The 20,759-nt window shown below is 37.0% G+C and overlaps 3 protein-coding genes across 4 annotated transcripts; all 3 read left to right on the forward strand.

Moving 5' to 3' along the window:
- The first annotated feature begins 252 nt into the window (after positions 1-252).
- LOC105130449 (histone acetyltransferase HAC1) lies at positions 253-10,605 on the forward strand. 2 transcript variants are annotated; one of them, XM_011032970.1, is made up of 17 exons: positions 253-726; positions 1,052-1,338; positions 1,738-1,852; positions 2,150-2,447; positions 2,538-3,014; positions 3,154-4,979; positions 5,535-5,831; positions 5,921-6,199; positions 6,636-6,764; positions 6,868-7,068; positions 7,184-7,326; positions 7,423-7,735; positions 7,915-8,054; positions 8,462-8,540; positions 8,673-9,065; positions 9,615-9,832; positions 9,921-10,605. In XM_011032970.1, the coding sequence occupies exons 2-17, from the start codon at positions 1,136-1,138 to the stop codon at positions 10,033-10,035; spliced, it is 5,226 nt and encodes a 1,741-aa protein (XP_011031272.1). In that variant the 5' UTR covers positions 253-726; positions 1,052-1,135; the 3' UTR covers positions 10,036-10,605. The 2 variants fall into 2 exon arrangements, with proteins under 2 accessions (XP_011031272.1, XP_011031273.1); XM_011032971.1 differs by having other exon boundaries at positions 2,538-2,556; positions 3,485-4,979.
- Positions 10,606-10,843: 238 nt separating this feature from the next.
- On the forward strand, positions 10,844-15,493 carry LOC105130450 (uncharacterized). The gene is made up of 13 exons (XM_011032972.1): positions 10,844-11,641; positions 11,744-11,956; positions 12,031-12,235; positions 12,336-12,411; positions 12,542-12,677; positions 12,785-12,889; positions 13,775-13,855; positions 13,973-14,062; positions 14,138-14,203; positions 14,566-14,622; positions 14,821-14,898; positions 14,968-15,015; positions 15,148-15,493. The coding sequence occupies exons 1-13, from the start codon at positions 11,156-11,158 to the stop codon at positions 15,217-15,219; spliced, it is 1,713 nt and encodes a 570-aa protein (XP_011031274.1). The 5' UTR covers positions 10,844-11,155; the 3' UTR covers positions 15,220-15,493.
- A 400-nt stretch (positions 15,494-15,893) lies between these two features.
- Positions 15,894-17,028, forward strand: LOC105130451 (uncharacterized). The gene is made up of 3 exons (XM_011032973.1): positions 15,894-16,446; positions 16,536-16,580; positions 16,742-17,028. Exons 1-3 carry the CDS (start codon positions 16,019-16,021, stop codon positions 16,797-16,799), a joined length of 531 nt encoding a protein of 176 aa, XP_011031275.1. The 5' UTR covers positions 15,894-16,018; the 3' UTR covers positions 16,800-17,028.
- Positions 17,029-20,759: the final 3,731 nt, after the last annotated feature.

The following is a 20,759-nucleotide window of genomic DNA, read 5'->3' on the forward strand; positions in this document are numbered from 1 at the left end:
TTTATTTTATTTTAGGGTGCCTTTTAAATTTAAAAATACATCAAATTAATTTTTTAAAATATTTGTAATTTATCAATGTAAAAAAATATTAACATGCTAACACAAACGTTCTTGAACATGTGAAAAAGAGGTGTACTGAAAATTAAGGATAAATGGAGGGGCACTGACGTCACTTCCCACCATGATGGTTTATCCTCCAGACCACACGAGTTCCTCTCTCCTTTAATTAAATAAAAACCCGTTTTTATTTATTTCTTCTATTTTCGCAACCCTAAAAAAACAGAAGAAAAACAAACCCTTTGTGCCGGGTGTCGTCTGTCTCTCTTCATCGCTTCTTAAAAAAAAAAGAAAAGAAAAAAAAGAAAAAGAAAAAGAAAAAGGAAAAAGAAAAGAAAGAAAATTCAACTCAGCCTGCCTTTCTTCCTTCCTCGTCCAAACGAACGAAAAACCAAACTGAATCTCTGTCCATGTCCATGTCCACGTCCATGTTTTGTGTCTTGTCTTGTCTTATTATTATTATTATTATTATTTTTGAATTAAATCAATAATCTTAATTCTCCGATTGATTGTTTTCCATCTTCGTCCTTTCGTTCCTTAGAAAAACTAAAATTAAAATAAAAAAATTCGAATTTGTCGCGCGATTGGACGATCAGTTATCGAGTTCCAATTCGAAGGTTAAAGCTTCGCTTTGCTTGCGATCTCTCTCCCTCTCTCCGTCAATTTCAGGTTTGCTAGGGTTTCTAAAATTTGATCGATTCGATTCAATTGCCTAATTGTTTAATTGTTTTAGGGTTTTTCTTGCTTACCATTTCAATTCACTTTCTATTCATTCAATTTTCCAACTTCAGTTCAATTCACTTTGCTTATTATTATTATTATTTTTAAAAATCAATTCCATCAAATTACCCTAATTTCAATTTCATCATTTTTATGTGATCAATCAATGTAGTGAGTGGCGGGCGATTCAAATTAGTGGTTTTTTCTTTCTTTTTTAATGTTTTAAAGTCGTTTCCTTTTTTGATTTGTTGTTTTGTTTGGTTGGCTTTTGCAGTTGGAGAGCATGATAAGAACAATTAGTAGCAGTAGCAGTAGCAAAAGTAATAGTCAGTTATTGGTGTAAAAAAAGGAGAAGGAGATGAATGTGCAAGCTCATCTGTCCGGGCAAATCTCCGGGCAGGTTCAGAATCAGTTACAGCCCCAGCAAAATGGGAATCAACAGATGCAGAATTTATCTGCTCCTACCACTGGAGGTGTTGCTGCTGCCGGTGCTCATTCTGTTAATGTGTACAATGCTGAACCTGAGCTTCTTAAATATCGCTCGTTGATGCATCACAAAATGTAAGACTGGTAGTTTCACTTTTACTTCCCATATTAGTTCAACTTGAGCTATTTCAGTAATATCTGAATTTGATTGCTATTGATGCATATGTTCATGTCCGTTGTATTTGCTATTTATAGAAGCATGGTTTAACACACTAGTAGAGTAGCTCTGTTTGGTAATGCGTTTTGCTAGGAAAAAGCATTATGTTTCTCAAAAGCGAAAGCACCTGCACCGCTTTACCAAACACACACTACATATGGCTATTCAGATATAGGAAAGGACAATTCTAGTTTTTTATTCTAGTACCCAACTTTACATCTATACCCTTTTATAACTTTTTTTCTTAATCTCCGAGATGGGAATATCCATGTCTTCTATTACTGACCCTTTTCCTTTATTTGTTGCTTTCTTTCTAGATTTTCAATTATATTGCAGAAGCAGTCTCAGCCGGTTGGCGATCAACAGAAACAAAAGTTTAATGAATTTGCCAAACGATTAGAGGAGGGTCTATTTAAAGCTGCTCAGACGAAGGTTTTTCTCATTCTCTATCTAACCCTTTATTTATGCGTGTATTTAGACTGTTATTTTTGTGCCCCCATTGTCGAGTCCAGAGATATAACTTCATGCTACTTCTGGTTGGAAAGAGGATAAATTGATCACTGAAATAGTGTTCTACTCAAAAAGACTGAATTTTTGTATCCTAAGAATTGCCTTCAATGTATACCGCGATACGATTTTATAAAATTTGCTGGATTTCATTCCTTGATTGTTCTTCGGTTTTTTTTTTCCTTTCTTTCAATTTACACTGCAATCAAATCTTTGTTGTAGGATGATTATTTGAACATGAGTACCCTAGAGAGTCGTCTCAGTAGTCTGATCAAGCGCCCCCCTGCGAATAGTCAAAACCAACGGCATCCACAGCTTGTTAATTCTTCCTCATCCATTGGTACCATGATACCAACTCCTGGTATGTCAAATAGTGGGAATTCGAATATGATGACTTCTTCTGTAGATACCATGATGATCTCTTCCAGTGGATGTGATAGCATAGCACCTATAGCTGCCAACACAGGGGGCCTGTTGCCATCTAGTGGCATGCGCAATAGTTCCTTTGGTAGACCAGATGGTAATTTGAAGCCTTGTGGCACCTGTAATCTTCCTTGTTAATTGTTGCTTTGTTTACTTTGCGACCATTTCACACAATCTATGCTTGCAGGAAATCTGTCTAATGGCTATCAGCAGTCACCCACCAATTTTTCCATTAGTTCTGGTGGAAATATGTCATCTATGGGTGTGCAAAGAATGGAAAGCCAAATGATTCCAACTCCTGGATTTAGCAATAACAACAACAACAATCAGTCTTACATGAATGTGGAATCTTCTAATATCAGTGGTGACTCTGCCATGGTATCACAGACACAGCAGCAAAAACAGTACATTGGCGGTCAGAACAGTCGCATACTGGCGAATTTTGGGAGCCAAATGGGTAGCAATATTAGGACTGGTTTGCTGCAGAAATCTTATGGATTTGCAAATGGGGCCCTAAATGGTGGTATGGGGATGATGGGGAATAATATACCGCTTGCTAATGAGCCTGGTACCTCTGAGGGCTATATGACTTCCACACATTATGTGAATTCGCCTAAACCATTGCCACAGCAGTTTGATCAACATCAGCGACAACTAATGCAAGGTAACCTTCCTCTCCACTTCATCCTCATTTTGAAGTTTTATCACGTCATAGTAACTTCAGAAATTGTTATTTATTTATTATTTTGAACTTTTGTTTTTGGAAAAAAGAAACATCTAATGGCAGATGAATCTCTTACCAGGTGATGGATATGGGATGAGTAACGCTGATTCTCTTGGATCTGGAAACATATATGGTGCTGTAACATCTGTTGGATCAATGATGAATGCCCAGTCTATGTCCAAAACTAACTCTTCTCTTGTAAATAATCAGTCTAATTTGCATGCCTCTCCTCAAGCTGGACATATAAAGCTTCAATCACTTGATCAGTCTGAAAAGATGAATTTCCAGTCTTCACTTCAACAGCAGCAACTTCAACAACATCCTCACCAACAGCAACAACTTCAGCAGCATCCTCATCAATTTCAACAGCAGCAACTTGTTCAACAGCAACGTTTACAGAAGCAGCAAAGTCAGCAGCATCAGCATCAGCATCTGCTGAACAATGATGCTTTTGGTCAGTCTCTGCTCATATCTGATCCTAGCTGTCAAGTAAAGCGTGAGTCTGGAATGGAGCACCATAATGATGTTATGCACTCACAAACCTCAGACCACTTCCAAATATCCGAATTGCAAAACCAATTCCAGCAAAATGTGCTTGGAGATCATTCTAGGAATGTGCAGAATCCCTCTCATCCAGACCGACAGCATGACATGAGCTCATCATTGACACAAAATTCACAGCAAATTCAACAGATGTTGCATCCACATCAGTTGGTTTCAGAGTCTCAAAATAATTTTATTGGCCTTTCTGTTGGGACACAATCAGATTCAGCATTGCCAGGTCAATGGTATCCACAATCTCAGGACCGGACTCGCATGCCAGGGAGCATGTCACATGAGCAGCATGTCCAAGAGGATTTCCTCCAGAGAATATCTGGGCAAGGTGAAGCTCAGTGTAATAATTTAGCTTCAGAAGGATCCATTGTCAGCCAAACAGTACCTCCTAGAAGCACACCAGAGCCCCAAAATTCAAATGCTGTCACCTATAGATCTGGAAACGCTAACCGTGACCGGCAATTTAGAAATCAACAGAAGTGGCTTTTGTTCTTGCGGCATGCCCGGCGATGTCCCGCCCCAGAAGGACAATGTCCTGACCCTAACTGCACTACTGTCCAAAAGCTGTTGAGGCACATGGATAGATGCAACTCCACTCCATGCTCATATCCCCGATGCCAGCATACCAGGATATTGATTCATCACTTTAAGCACTGCAGAGATTCAGGTTGCCCTGTTTGTATTCCTGTTAGAAATTATCTAGAGGCACAAATAAAGATACAAATGAAGGCCCGCACTCTTCCAGCCTCAGGTTCTGGTTTGCCAAGCAAAGGCAGTGACACGGGAGACAATGCAGCCCGATTGATTTCAAGAACTCCATCAATTGTTGAAAGATCTGAAAATCTACAACCTTCTCTAAAACGCATGAAGATTGAGCAGTCTTCCCAAACTCTTAAACCTGAGATTGAAGTTTCTGTCATATCAGCATCTGCAGTCAGTGATGCTCATATAACCCAGAATGTCCAGCACCAAGATCAGAAGCATGGTGATAATTGTCCGCTGGTTAAGTCTGAGTACATGGAAGTGAAGTTGGAAGTGCCTGCAATCTCTAGACAAGGAAGTCCTAGTAATAGTGAGATGAAAAAGGATAACGTGGATGATGTCAGCAGCCAAATGCCTGCAGATGAATCCATGGTACATGATGAGCCTGCCAGTTTAGCTAAGCAGGACAACGTTAAAGTTGAGAAAGAAGCACATCTACTTAAGCAAGAAAATGCTACACACCCTGCTGAAAATGCAGCTGGAACCAAGTCTGGGAAGCCAAAAATAAAGGGGGTATCATTGACTGAACTGTTCACGCCTGAACAAGTGAGGGAGCATATTAAAGGCCTCAGGCAGTGGGTTGGCCAGGTAAGCTTATGCATCTGTTTTTATTCTTCTCATTCCATTCTTTCGAACTTCATCATTGGGATGATCTCTACAGTAAATAGCGTTTTGCCAGACAAGGTGTGAAATTTTTGTTTAAGCATGAAGCTAGAAGCTACATTACAAAGCTATAATTACCTTCCTGCTATATTTTATGGTGCATTTTAATATTCAGATCTTTAATCTGTCTTCCCATGTTGTCAATGGGAACTGTACTTTTCAGGAATATTTGGTCCTGAATGCTGTGGAGAACTTAGTTATGTTTATGTCTATGTTCATAGTGAATGAGTCTAAGCTCTTTGTATTTACTCAATGTGCGAGCTTTTTGAAATTTCTTGTTTTCTGCTTCATGAGCTACTAACCTCCTGTTTTGCCCACAAACTTTTCATGACCAAATATTTGATCTAACCTACAGGATCTTTTACTGTTAGTAATATGGTTCTCTTTTGCATGTACAAGAGATTTAAAATTACCATCTGTGCCGAGTAAATATATTGGTTGGATGGTAACAGTTTTTGTTTTTCACTTTGATTTGTACAGAGTAAGTCAAAGGCAGAAAAGAACCAAGCAATGGAGCATTCAATGAGTGAGAACTCTTGTCAATTGTGTGCAGTTGAAAAGCTTACTTTTGAACCACCACCAATATACTGTACACCCTGTGGTGCTCGCATTAAGCGGAATGCAATGTTTTATACCATGGGAGCTGGTGATACACGACACTATTTCTGTATTCCATGCTATAATGAGGCTCGTGGGGACACTATTGTTGCTGATGGGAATGCTATTCCAAAGGCAAGACTCGAGAAGAAGAAAAATGACGAGGAAACTGAAGAATGGGTGCGTTTATCTTGTCTTGTATCTGTCCTCCTCCTACATAACAGTCTCAAACAATTGCTTTTACAATGTACTCTTTGATTCTTGTGCAGTGGGTTCAATGTGACAAATGTGAAGCTTGGCAGCACCAAATTTGTGCATTATTTAATGGTAGAAGGAATGATGGTGGGCAAGCTGAATATACTTGCCCTAATTGCTACATAACAGAGGTTGAAAGAGGAGAGCGCAAGCCTTTACCACAAAGTGCAGTTCTGGGGGCTAAAGATCTACCTAGAACAATACTCAGTGATCATATAGAGCAGAGGTTATTTAGGACACTGAAGCAGGAAAGACAGGATAGGGCCAGGGCACTTGGAAAAAGTTTTGATGATGTGAGTTACACATCAAGCTGTGTCCCGTGATGTTTCTTCTAGTAGCTGATTTTTAAAATTAACAGAGTTTATTTTTAGACTGCTAACATATGGACTCATAATAATGAAATTATGATTGCAGTGCATGTTATATTGAAAGAAGTTTAACTTAAATTAGTATATGCTTATGAAATTGTCATGGTTTATACTTTGGTTCTGAAAAAAAAGAAAAAAAGAAAAAAAAAGAGCATGCAAGAAGATTGTTACACCAAGAGTAAGAGAATCTTGATTTTGGTGCAAGTACTTCATCAGATTTCTATTTGAGTTCCCATGCTTCATTTATTTTTTATATGAATTCCTATACTCTTAGAAAATGACCACGGAGTTCTATATTCTTAAAGACCATTAATGCATGGCAGTTGGTGCAATCTAATTTCTTTTACAATCTGTATCTTAGGTTCCTGGAGCAGAATCACTTGTAGTCCGAGTTGTTTCATCAGTCGACAAGAAGTTGGAAGTGAAGCAGCGATTTCTTGAGATATTTCGGGAGGAGAATTATCCAACTGAATTCCCGTATAAGTCTAAGGTTTGCAGGATACCATGTTTGAGTTAAATGTACAAGCAGAAGCTTCAGAAAAGCATTGGGTGTTAGTATTGCAGAAATTATTCACTGAAAAATTTTCTTTCAGGTAGTTTTGCTGTTTCAGAAGATTGAAGGTGTTGAGGTATGCCTATTTGGCATGTATGTTCAAGAATTCGGATCAGAAGCTCACTTTCCAAATCAGCGTCGTGTCTATCTTTCATATCTGGATTCTGTGAAGTACTTCAGACCTGAGATTAAAGCAGTGACTGGAGAGGCTCTCCGTACATTTGTTTACCATGAAATTTTGGTTAGTTTTACTTAGTTATTTATCTTATTTTCAAATGATCTGAGGATATGAACAGTTCATTTAGTTAGGAATTGTAATTGGAATTGTTGGCTATTATACCTGTTTTATTCTGTAGATTGGATACCTTGAATACTGCAAGAAAAGGGGTTTTACAAGCTGCTACATATGGGCTTGCCCTCCGTTAAAGGGTGAGGATTATATATTGTATTGCCATCCAGAAATCCAGAAAACACCAAAATCTGACAAGCTCCGGGAATGGTGAGCAAAATAACTTCTAACTAGAGATTCTATAGGTTGTTTTACTATTTTTCCTGACTTTTTAGTGTGCTTCACTGAATGTCTATTTCTTTCCAGGTATTTAGTGATGTTACGAAAAGCAGCCAAGGAAAATGTGGTTGTTGACCTCACTAATTTGTATGACCATTTCTTCATATCTACTGGTGAATGTAAGGCAAAGGTCACAGCAGCTAGGCTACCCTACTTCGATGGGGATTATTGGCCTGGTGCTGCAGAGGATTTAATCTATCAGCTTAATCAAGATGAAGACGGGAGAAAACAAAATAAGAAGGGAAGTACCAAAAAGACCATTACAAAAAGGGCGCTAAAAGCATCTGGTCAGGCAGATCTTTCTGGTAATGCATCGAAGGATCTGCTACTGATGCATAAAGTAATTCCTATCCTCTATATCTTACAGATTAATATCATTTTCCAATCAACTGCTGTTTATCATATGTTATTGTATGTGTTACTCTACAATTCCTGCCACCAGACCCTTGGAGTTTGTTATGATGTCCTTATATTAAGCAATTATAATTGATTTTTGTCTTACAAAACTCTTATCTCCAGCTTGGTGAGACAATTTGCCCTATGAAGGAAGACTTTATCATGGTTCACTTGCAGCCTTGCTGTTCTCATTGTTGTATTCTAATGGTATCAGGCACCCATTGGGTTTGCAACCAGTGCAAAAACTTTCAGATCTGTGACAAGTAAGAAACTTCAATCTTCACCTGCATTACTGTCTGGTGAAAAATTTATGTAATTCTTTTTTTGTGTAACAGTAAAAAAGAATCTACTGTAACTACTTAAATGAATAATTGCAGAATTAGAGTAGCATAATTCCTCATAAGCTCTCTCTATATATGTATACAAGCTATTTAAAGGCTTAGTAAACAACCTTCTTTGAAAGGCGTTGGTACAAGTGATTTGGAAATCTACTTATGTGTGGGTTACAACTTATCATGAAGGAAATTAGGGGTCTAGGGTTTTCAATTGAAGAGCTAGGGGTCTTCTCTGTTTTCAATTGATGGCTCTTAAAAAAGTGCTTTACATTTCCTAATTATATGTTCTTTTAGTGATTTTAAAACAACTGACTTCTTTGCTGGTGTTTCCTAAGGTGTTATGAAGTAGAACAGAAACGTGAAGAAAGAGAGCGACATCCCATCAACCAAAGGGAAAAACATGCATTCTATCATGTAAGCTGCTTGGTCCTAGAAACACTTTTATTCAATGTATATTAAAAGGTCCTTATTTGAAGCTCATTTTGGTGCTGGGTAGAAGCATTTTCCTTTTCTTTAAACATGAAACAACACTATTAAATTCTGCAGGTTGAAATCACTGATGTACCTGCTGACACAAAGGATAAAGATGAAATTCTTGAGAGTGAATTTTTTGACACGAGACAGGCATTTTTGAGTCTTTGTCAAGGAAACCATTATCAATATGACACTTTACGTCGGGCTAAACATTCCTCAATGATGGTCCTTTACCATCTCCATAATCCAACTGCTCCTGCATTTGTGACAACGTGCAATATATGCCATCTTGACATCGAAACGGGTCAAGGTTGGCGTTGTGAGGTTTGCCCTGATTATGATGTATGCAATTCTTGTTATCAGAAGGATGGGGGCATGGATCATCCTCATAAGTTGACGAATCATCCATCCCTGGCAGAGCGTGATGCACAGAACAAGGAAGCTAGGCAACTGAGGGTTCTGCAGGTACAATACATTTTCTCTGTTCTTTTTTATACCTTTGAATCTTATCTTGAAAATATAATTGCATGTTCTTGGTAAATCTTGCTGCTTCATCATTCGTTAATTTGTTATATATAAAGACCTGTGAACCTGTTGCTTTACTTAATTATATGAAAAGAGTAATGGAATATGCTGTGAAGTTTTTGTGCATTTTCACGTGCCTATTTACAAGTGATTGCAATTTTTCTACTCTTAATAAATCATGTTGACTTCCCTACGCCATCAAATGGTCTATATATTATTTCACAAAGTTACTGCTACTCTTGGTTGGTTCACAACCTAAAGAATCTAAACCAAGAAAGTTCCTGACCTCATCTATGTGTTATGAGCATTTTCTTTCACCATTTTTTCTGTGGAAATATATGAGAAGTTATGGAATTGATAATTCCTCAATGTTCAAGAATCAATGTTAGGATGACTATTTTGAAACTTGATGATTTAACACTACATTTTTTCATCAGCATTTGTACCAAGCCAATACAATCTAATGTAATTGTTTATTTGACATTGCAGCTAAGGAAAATGCTTGATCTTCTGGTACATGCATCACAATGCCGTTCTCCACATTGCCAATATCCTAATTGTCGCAAGGTGAAAGGTCTTTTCCGGCATGGGATACAGTGCAAAACTCGTGCATCTGGAGGCTGTGTTCTGTGTAAAAAGATGTGGTATCTCCTTCAACTTCATGCTCGGGCGTGCAAAGAATCAGAATGCCATGTTCCACGCTGCAGGTTTATGCATCAACCATATCTTAAAATCTTTAACTTCGTTGGGGTGATATTATATTATAAATTCTCATATATGTATGTGTTTTTCCAGGGACTTGAAAGAACATTTGAGGAGACTTCAGCAACAGTCTGATTCACGACGAAGGGCTGCTGTGATGGAGATGATGAGGCAGAGAGCCGCTGAGGTTGCTGGCAATACTGGGTAACCTTTTTGTATATAATATGGTTGTTTTTGGAGAGAAGGGGGCAATAGATGAAGTGCTGCTTTGAGGATGCACCCTGCTTGAAATGAGGCAGCGACCGAAAATTTTCCAATATAGGTGGTGGTTCATAAGGGGAAAAATATACAATAGTACAACATATTGGTTTATCATCACAGCTGTTAGGGAATGATTCTTTTATTCATGCATGGATGGCTCTTACTTTCCTTTCCCTGTGGAGAAAGCAAGTGAAATTCACTGGACTTGAAAGTTTTCCCAGTTCAGCAGCAGCAACAGCTAACTATTTCCCTGCGTCAGAATATATAGGAGTACTGATGCGTGTTAGTCAGTGGCCCAATTTGGTGATTCTTTCATTTTATAATCGATGTATTTTGTTTATGCTATTCTTGTTGGCTAGGGTACTGTACTATGTAATTGTTCTAATCTATTTAAAATGCTTTTCTTACAAAGGCATTTGGCGGGGGCGGGTGGCGTGGGGATTAGCTTCAAAATCACTAGTCTCCTCTTCTGTTCACCATTTACATGCTTATCCCTTGTTTTCCCCTTGATAGTTCAGATACTTGACCTCCCTCTTCTTTTTCGTAGAATCTGATGTCATGTTGGAAGAAAGAAGTAGAATTCTCCAGATTTTCACCAATTCTTTATTTACTTTCCTTCTTCGGTTATTTCCGTTCTGATTTAGCTGCAGTACTGACAAGGGCTCTTATGCATTTATTGGCCCATTAACAGCTGACGTTTCGTTCTCTGAAAGCTAAGGCCATTTGAGAAAATTCGTTAAAAAAGAAAGTCACTTGAGAAAAGCAATTCAAAGAAATAATGAAAGGAAATGCTAGCAGGTGGACACGAGGTGCCTAAAGGAATGGGAGGGAATTGGGATGTGAACGTGGCAGATTTGGTAGCTCTAAGTGCAGCTGCTGGAAAACCTCGAATGAAATCCCGTGGCCTTTATCCTTACTTTCTTCTTGTCATTTGTCCTTGTGATTTGCCTCAAATATGAAACGGCAAGCAACCACTAATTGTTTTTGACTCTCTCTGTTCCTAATTTATCATCATTCTCGTCACAATCATCCACTTATCCACTCGTATTAAGAATTAAGAAGAAAAGATGAGAGCAGTAAGTGCGAGTCCACCAACAAATGCAAGTGCCAGTTTAAGGAACACCAATTTCAATTTCACACCTCTCCCTCTCTCAACCGTGAAGAACAACAACAACAAGAAGAAGAAGAGCACATTAGTCGTGGTGAGAGCCACCAAGGACAGCAAAGAGGGTGTGAATGAATATAACAAGGAAAACACAGCAAAGCAGCAGCAACCTCTGAGTTTGGAGGATGTGAACCCAGTTGGACTCGGAAGGAAGTCGAGGCAGATATTTGATGAAGTGTGGAGGAACTTCTCAGGTTTGGGGCAGATATCAAGAACAACACGTGCAGATGACAAGGAAGCTCTTGATGCATTGCTCATCAGAGAAGGTCCCATGTGCGAGTTCGCTATCCCTGGTGCCCAGAACACCACTGTTCTTGTTGTTGGTGCCACCAGTCGCATTGGCCGCATTGTTGTTAGGAAACTTATGCTCAGGGGTTACACTGTCAAGGTCTTTTTTCTCCTTTCTTTCTTTAATTCTTTAATTATCATTACTTTTGGGTTTAATATTCCTGATTCCTTTGATTCTTGGTGTATGAATTATTTAATATAGGCTCTGGTGAGGAAGGCAGATGAGGAAGTGTTGTACAAGCTTCCAAGGTCAGTGGAGATAATGATAGGGGATGTGGGTGATCCCTCAACCCTCATGGAAGCAGTGGAAGGCTGCAACAAAATTATATATTGTGCTACTGCTCGTTCTTCTATCACTGGAGATCTTTTCAGAGTTGATCACCAAGGGGTTTCTAACCTTACCAAAGCCCTTCAGGTAATGACTCAAATTCAACTGAATTGAAATTCCCTTGTCATGTCTATTATCAATTACACAAAACAAAATTGCAGGACTATAACAACAAACTCGCACAACTACGTGCTGGAAAAAGCAGCAAAAGCAAGCTCTTGCTCGCAAAGTTCAAATCTGCACATTCATTGAATGGCTGGGAAGTCCGTCAAGGAACTTACTTCCAGGATGCAGTTGCTTCAAAGTATGATGCAGGAATGGATGCTAAATTTGAGTTCACCGAGGCTGGAGAAGCAGTTTTTTCAGGTGAAATATGTTTTGACCTAGTTGAGAGACTGCATTTTTCCTTTACATGTTGTGAAGTGTTGTGTGCTTTCTTTAACTCTGTTATTCATGTTGCCTATAGGGTATGTTTTCACTAGGGGAGGCTATGTTGAAATTTCAAAAAAGCTATCACTTCCTCTGGGTTATACTCTTGACAGGTAGATGATACATAAATATTAATAGCCCCTTTTATCACTAGAAGCTTGCTTGATTTCCTGTTGACCTATTCTTTTGCATCCACCGTGAATGCTTGTCCCGCTCCTAAGATAAAATTTTCCTTGATGTTAGGTATGAAGGTCTAGTGCTCTGTGTTGGTGGAAATGGAAGATCTTATGTTTTAATACTCGAAGCTGGTCCTTCAGCTGATGCAACTCAATGCAAATTGTATTTTGCAAGAATTAGCACCAAAGTAGGATTTTGCAGGGTAAGCATCTCTCGTACCTTACTCAAGAAGCAATAGGTTTTTTAGTGCTATACAGACCCAGTTTCCATTTTCTTCTTTTAGCAGCTTCTGTTTTGTGTAAATGACAGGTAAGAGTGCCATTTTCTTCTTTCCGCCCAGTAAAACCAGATTATCCACCATTGGATCCATTTCTTGTACACACAATGACCCTTCGCTTTGAGCCCCGACGACAGGTTTGTCTATCAGTAGATTGTGAAACTACTAAAGAAATATCATGCTCTTTCATTTTAGAATGCAAAGTTAAATTAGTAGCATGAGATTTCTTCTTACATTTGCTTTAATTGGTTGTGGTTGTGAAATGATGGTTGTTTTATTTATTTTCCTTGGGCCTTGATCTCTTAATCCCAGGTTGGATTTTGATTGACTGAGCTGGGTGAGATGCCATTCATAATTATTAAGAATGCCCAAAGCCGGATAAAAAAATTGTTAAAGCAACCATGAAACAAGATTTCTTGGAACATCATGATGAACTAGCTATGACAGTTATGAGTAACAATTACACAGAAATCCCTCTTCCATTGAGGAGAATTCTTCATTTTTAAAATTCCTCTGGAAACATGCTGAAATACTTGACAGGTTCGAGAATTTACATTTTGGTTTTCACTACATAATTGGTTAAGAAGTTGCTTGAGAATTCAGTCTAAAAGCTTAAGCCATAGGCCAACAGATACACTCACATACTTCGTGCATGACTAGTTTGTGTTAACAATGTCATCTTTGCTAGTTATGGCTTCCTTTTCAAGTCCTATGACTTTGTTATATTTCCTTCACGGAATTGTTTATTAGTATGACTCTGTGAGCATTGTTATCACTATGACCTGGTTTTACCATTACAATAGTTTTTTTATAGTGAATGTTCTAGTTCTTCTTCTTGTTTTTTTTTGCAAGAATTGGAACATTGCTATTAGATTTTCTATTTCTTGCATGGATTGAAAAATTGGGTTTTCCAGAAAAGATGCTGTCTAAAGGATTTTTTATGGTGTGGTTTACAAGTGAGCACCTTGTGGAGTTGCATTTTTTGTTTTTGTCCAGCTATGCTGATTCTATTCAATGCGCAGAGACCTGTTGAAGGACCTGCAGGAGTGAAGCAAGACCTGAGAAGCTTTAAGCTTATATTGGAGTATATAAAAGCATTGCCTGTAAGTGCAGCTGTCTGCTGCTCAAAAAACATGTAGATAATCTTTTCTGTTCTAAGAGATATACATGGGGAGTAAAGTTTTTCCCTATCTATTAATACTATTATAAACGTTGTGCAGACTGGGCAAGAAGCAGACTTCATCTTAGTTTCATGTACAGGATTAGGTGTAGAACCCACAAGAAGGGAGCAAGTTCTGAAGGCCAAGAGGGTTAGCACTATTTTCTGATCTTGTTCTTTCTGTTTCTTTTCTTGCCCAGTCACGTTTGTGATCAAACATTTCCAGGCCGGGGAAGACTCACTGAGGAGATCAGGACTTGGATACACAATCATTCGCCCTGGTCCCCTAAAGGTAAATCTAACATTCATTTGCCACTGCGTGAGGGAAAGAGGAAGAAAAATAAAAAGACAGACAGTGGATGATTGACTGCTTTTGAAATCACTAGTACCGGCATTGCTGATATACGTTTTCTTGGTAGCTTAATGTTGATATCCTACAACGTCGTAACTCAATATCAAAATACCTAGTGGTACTTTGACATATTGCCTAAAGTTTTCCTAAAGAAATCTCAGTGGACAATTACTGGTAGTTATCGAAGCAAAATTTATAATGAATAGTTATTCAAGTTGCTTTATCTTTAGCAAATCAGATGTTTGAACCGTCCTAGCCCAGCCTCAACATGGACAAACATAATGAAAGGTTACTTTTCGTAGGAGGAGCCAGGTGGTCAACGTGCACTCATATTTGATCAAGGAAACAGGATTTCTCAAGTGAGAATTAATTACCCTTCTGCATAAAAGAGTACATTATTGAACTTAAAGGCCCATTTGTGTACGCAGCCAACCACGTTTCAATCTTCGGCTGGCCTCAAAAAGCACACAAAAGTATGTTTTTTGCAGCCAATGGCAGTTTGAAACGCGGTTGGGCACATAGACAATTTAAGACCCTAATAAGTTTCCCTGGATTAGGGAATTAGCTGTGTTGACGTGGCTGATATCTGCGTGAAGGCATTGCATGATTCGACTGCAAGAAACAAGAGCTTTGATGTGGGTAACATTCAATTTAGGTTTGATATTTGCTAAAGTGAGATGGAATACTGAATTCTGATTGTGCAGGTCTGTTATGAATACGTCTCTGAACAAGGGAGGGAGCTCTATGAACTTGTACGGAACATACAACTATAAATCATAATAGCTTTTAATGCCAGAAAATAAAACTATCACACACACACACACACGTGTACTTTTTTTTTCCTCGGAGAGAATATAACGATAACATGTGTATTTCTTGTGCAGGTGGCACATTTACCTGACAAAGCAAACAACTATTTGACACCAGCACTGTCTGTTTTGGAGAAGAACACTTGATTGAATATGCTCCATCCAAGGAAATACCATACCAGTTCCATACTTGCTCCCAGTCTTGAGGATTTTTTTTCTTGTCCCACATCTGTTTACTTGTAATAAAAACATATCCATTTCTGTTACCTTCGCTATGATTCGTGACTGACTGCCATAACAGTTCTTACTGTGTATTCGTGTATAGATCCGGCAGATATAGTAAAATGTATATTTCAGGGCTAAATGATGTGCAAGCTGATGATCGTGATTGATAAAGCAATGCAAAAACATTGATGGTTCATCTGATGGTTAGGGTAGATAATGCACAAAATAAATATCCCGACTTCTCAGATTTTGTGAAAGCAAACTTGTTCAAGAAATAGTTTGCCGACCAGGTAGGGGAAGGGTCGGTTAACTAGACAGGTAAGCTCGGCTTGTTTCTGTGCACTACAAAACTTAAACCAGCCGGTAAACCCTAGTGAAATGGAACAGGAACATGTTATATATTCTGCAGCCATATGGGGTTTGCTCAAGTCAGTCTTGCTTTACATGACTTTTAACTTACAAGACACAAAATAGACAAAGTGGAATTAATGGCAGGGGGATCAGTGCCATTTCCAGGCCACAGAAATCTCGACAGGTGGATCCGACGGGGGCACAGGATTAGTGTTGAGAAAGCACTCCACGTAGCCAACACTATCTTATTTTGTAATTGTAAGTTGTGGATAAGGAAAATTGAGACGGCTTGGCTTAGAAGTGGATGGTCTCATCAAAATTGACTGTATGCGTATGTGCATCAAGATCAGAAGGGTAGCTAGTTAGCATAATGCTAATTTATGCCCCAAGTCCAGTGGTTTTTAATACAACAAGCACATCATCCTATATTCTTGCCGGAGCTGTCAAAAGCAGTAGCAATATCAACAAGAGCACAGGCTATCTCACCAGAGGTAGCAGCAGGTTCAGCATGACCATTACGAGCTTGTTTGCTGCTTGCGCAGTTTTAGCCTCAGCAGCTACAGGAGCAAGTGCTGAGGCACCCCAGCAACAACAACAAGCAGAGACAGAGACTCTATCAAACATACCACAAACACTGTCAGGTGGGGAGTGTGCATCAGTATCTCCTAAGGATTGCAAGAAGGCTAGGATCCAACGGCCCAAGTCAAGGAAAGCAGAGTCATGCACTATCAAGTGTGTCGCCACTTGTATCCGGGGCGGTGAAGGCTCCCCTGGAGAAGGCCCTCTCAATGTTAGAAGGTTTGTTCTACTCGGTTTTCGATTACTGCAAAGCATTTACCTACTTACTGCTTGACATTTTAGGTTAAAATAGTTTCAATCTTTTGCAGGCCTATAGTGGTTTTCAAGCAAGGATTCCGAAGTCGTAATTACTGGTAAATGCTGAACATAACAATGAATATTTTAATTTGTTCTTGTTTAACCTCTAAACAGTAATAAAATCCACATTTAGGGTTTTATTGAATTGATTAAAATTAACTTTTGATTTTGCATTCTTTCAAGTAGTAGCATTTTATGTGCCTTCCCTGTTGTGCAGTTTGGTGGAGTGCTCAGATATTTGTAATTTGATCGGAGATGCAGATGATGGACCTTAATCTGTAAATTCCTTTCTTTCAATATGAAATACACTCAAGTCTTCTTCTTTTTCTTTCAATATACCGAGGTAGAGCTAGGAGCTTATGTTCATGTTTCATATTTATGTTCATTCAAGCTCTCTATCTCAATTTCAACAAAAGATGTTTAGGGTAATCTAGATGTATCATCTTCCTTAATATCTAGGAAGATTTCTTGAGTTTGAATGACATAATAACAGTTTTTCTTGAAGATATTGCAAATGACATAATAATTTAGGAACTAGCGAAAATCAATATGAAAATTGGAAGTGGAATCACCTATTCATTTTCAATCCGGCTGAGTTAAGGGAAGAAGTGTTTGGCATGCAGGTCAACCAAGCAGCTCATAGCCTCACCACAACCTGTATATAAGAGGTAGAAGACATTGAGTCTATCAGAGTCCTTATTAAAGACTTCAAATTTCTAAAAAATTGTCAATCTTTTTGGTTTTTGTCGCACTTGGTGCGAGGCATAATGGAATGTTAGTATCAATTATTTGGTTTATTATCATTAGAAGTACTGTGTGAATTGGTTTCATATGAAATTTTATGAAATTTTATGGTAAAAAACTAGTTAGTTGAAGTTAAGAAAGGTATTAGTATCTTTATTATATCCTATTTAAAATAAGCTAGATTGTATAATGTATATATAATTTAAGTACGTTGATGGATTCCTAATTAATAGTCTTTCTATAATTCAAAATAAGAATTTATTCTCATAAATAAATATAATATTTTCAATTTATTATGAATTGGTATATCAAAATAAATTCTTATAGGAAAAATCTGCATAGATGTCCTGACAGAGTTTATTTATCTTGAAAAGCAAATGAGTTTTTCATAACTCATATATTATAGTAAAAAATACTCCTAATTAAAATTGATAAATACTCAAAATAATTCTAAAAATTTTCTAGTCAATTTCTAATATTTAAATGCCAGCCTATTTGTATGTCTAATATGTATACTAGAATATTGATCATTAATTTTCAATAATTAATTTTTTTAGTGTTATTGAAATATTGACCAAATTCTTAAGGAATTTTCAAACTTGTTGTAAATTCCACAAAAAAATACAAAGAAATATATTTAAAAAAAAACTAATTTTTTTTCTTTTTTATAAATAAAATGCAATTTTTGTGAGAAGTGAGCTATCTGCGACAAGCATAATTTATTTTTTTGTTATATACAACTAAAACATTGGATTAATTTTTTATTTTTTATTTTTTTATAAACAATTATTCAACACAAAACAAAATAAAATGCAAACTCATACACACCTTTTTTTCTTTCATTAATTACCCACACATCCAAAAATTACACATGTTTACAAACCACCAAGAATTCAAATTCTAACAATAATTTAAAAACACAGTAAAAATTCAAAAATTAGCAAAATGGTCCTCCCAAAGGTTGGAAGAAAATTGGAGATATTGCTAGAAACATAAGAAGCATACTGGAAGATTTTGGGATAGTCAGAACAATGGTAACGTGTGAGTCTCACACGCCACCGCCACTAGTGGTGCATACAGGTGATGCGTCAACATCTTGGGAAGAGCGTGATGGCATGGATTAGACAACTCTTCCTCTCCTTTTCATTCCTATGCTGACAGTGTAACAAAAGAAAACCTGTGAAAGCAAAAAACAAACACAACCAACTTTAGTTTTTTTTTCTCTTTTTTAGATTTGTTTATCTCTAACTATTTTTTCTTCAAATGATCATTGTCGTTGCTACCACAAGTGGAGCATTGTGTGTGGAGAGGGCCAATTTGATAATTGTTGACGAGTCATTGGTTCATAGTTGAAAAGAGACGAAAAGCCATTAGTGATGATATTCATAGTGGCGATGCTGTTAGAGCTAGTATTGTCAAATTTATTATTGGTGGAGGTTGCTATGATTATCAGAGTTGATGCTTATTGGTGGAGCAATGTTGTTGATGGTGATGATGGGTCGATTTATTGTGGGTTTAGATGGATAAATAAGAGGAGAAAACCATAAGTTAGAGGTTTGCCTAATGGGGGCTACTCATAATGGTTTTGAGCTGTGGTGAAGAGGATAAAGGGCTATTAGTAGCTCACAATGAAGGTTAGCAGTCATAGGTTCCTGAAGGAGATAGTGGAGGAGACATCGATTTTATGTGTCTATTATTGTTGAGCTTTTTTTTGCTGCTACTTCTCCACTAGTTATTGCTGTGAGGAGAAAAAAATGAGGGTCATAGACTGAAGTTATTGGTGTTGGCTTTGAGGTTGGATCATTGTTGTTTTTGGTTTGAGAGAGGAAGGAAACAAGTCTATGAATGCATAGTTTTTTTTTTGTGTAACTTGCGACCACGTTGATGCATAATAGGGCTCGAGTTTGTTTTTTGTTATATGTGGGGATTTAGAGAGTGTGAGTTGGAGAGAGTTCTTTTTTGATATTTTTTTGTTTGTTTTTTTTATCCTCTCTCCTAAACATTTTTTTTTTGTGTGTATGTTTAATCATCTATTTATAGATAAGGTTTTTTTTTTGTCTTCTTCCCCTCAATTGCTTGGTCCTTAAGCAATCTAGATTTTTTTTAGTCTCTCATTTTCTTCCTTTTCACTTCTAATCCCTTTACTCGTTTATTATATTTTTATTTTTTCTTATGTTTTGTATTTTTTTTTAAAGAGCAACATCAACGTTAACTTAAATAGATTTTTTTAATTTTAAATTCTTTGAAAAAAACACTGAAAATGATGCAAATATGTTAGAACAAGTTTTTTTAGGTTTTTATTGTTTTTTTTCTGTTTGTTGGTTTTTTTCAAAAATAAAAAAATAGTTAAAAATTAGATAGCAATAATTTTGATGAGGAAACCAACCAAACAATAACAACCATTGGGAAAGTGCATTGCTGCTGCCTCCAATCTAATGGAGAAAATGGCAAGAAACCTAAAAAATGACATCTTTTTAATTGATGTTGATTATTGTATGGAGAAGAATGACCATAATCATCCATTTTATATGGAGAGCAATGTGAATAATTCTTTTTGATGAGTCATAATATTTGGTTAAGATTTTTATAAATAGAAAATATCTTAAAAAAATAAAATGAGTCTAGTATAACTGACAACTAAGTTCAAGGTAGCCAAAGTCTGGCAAATAAACTATCCAAAAGCAAATAAGCTCCGACATATTTGGACAACTTGTGTGATGATTAGTATGTAAAGGTATATTTTTATCAAGGTTTTATATCATTATTTTGCACTTGAAGTATTAATAACTCCTTAACTAAAACATGTTTTATAATAACATATATAATAATATAAGATAACTTTAATTTATAGTAAATGTTCATCTTAAATACAAGCCTATCATATAAATAAAAGAATTAATTGATGAGTTTAAGAACTGAAATTGAAAGGACAAAGAGATGGCCAAACTTAGAAAAGAGATGTTGGTGTAGTCCAAACAGTAACACTGTTCAGATCCAAACTAGAACACTGTTCAATAATTGGGTGATATTTGAAGCTATAGATCTCAGATTTAGATCTATTTTATATGGATGGAAAGATAATACATAGGCTTATAACTTTCATGGGAGCCCAAGATTTAAAAAGACTATTTTTAAGTCCAAATTGTAGCAACAACGAAAAAGTCCGAATCTGTCCTGCATTCCGAACATTGTTCAGTGTTTAGCCCATATCTGGAGTTTTAGAAGTCCAAATGACCTTAATTTTTTCTGGAAAGCTGAGAAAATTTTCTAGAATTTTTATGTTTCAAATGGTTCTAATTCTAACGTTATTAATGACATTCTAGGTAGACAAGAGAAGATAAAGATTATCACTAATTTAAGAGTTGACCACCAACTCATCAACTAATCATCAAATCAAGAGTTCTCAATTTTGACCTATAAAAGAAGGCATTTGCCATGCATTTATACATCTTGATTTCTAGATCAAGATCATGCTCTTACTTTCTCTCTTT

The sequence above is a fragment of the Populus euphratica genome, unplaced genomic scaffold (assembly GCF_000495115.2).
Source record: "Populus euphratica unplaced genomic scaffold, PopEup_1.0 scaffold21.1, whole genome shotgun sequence".
In the NCBI taxonomy this organism is placed as follows: Eukaryota; Viridiplantae; Streptophyta; class Magnoliopsida; order Malpighiales; family Salicaceae; genus Populus; species Populus euphratica.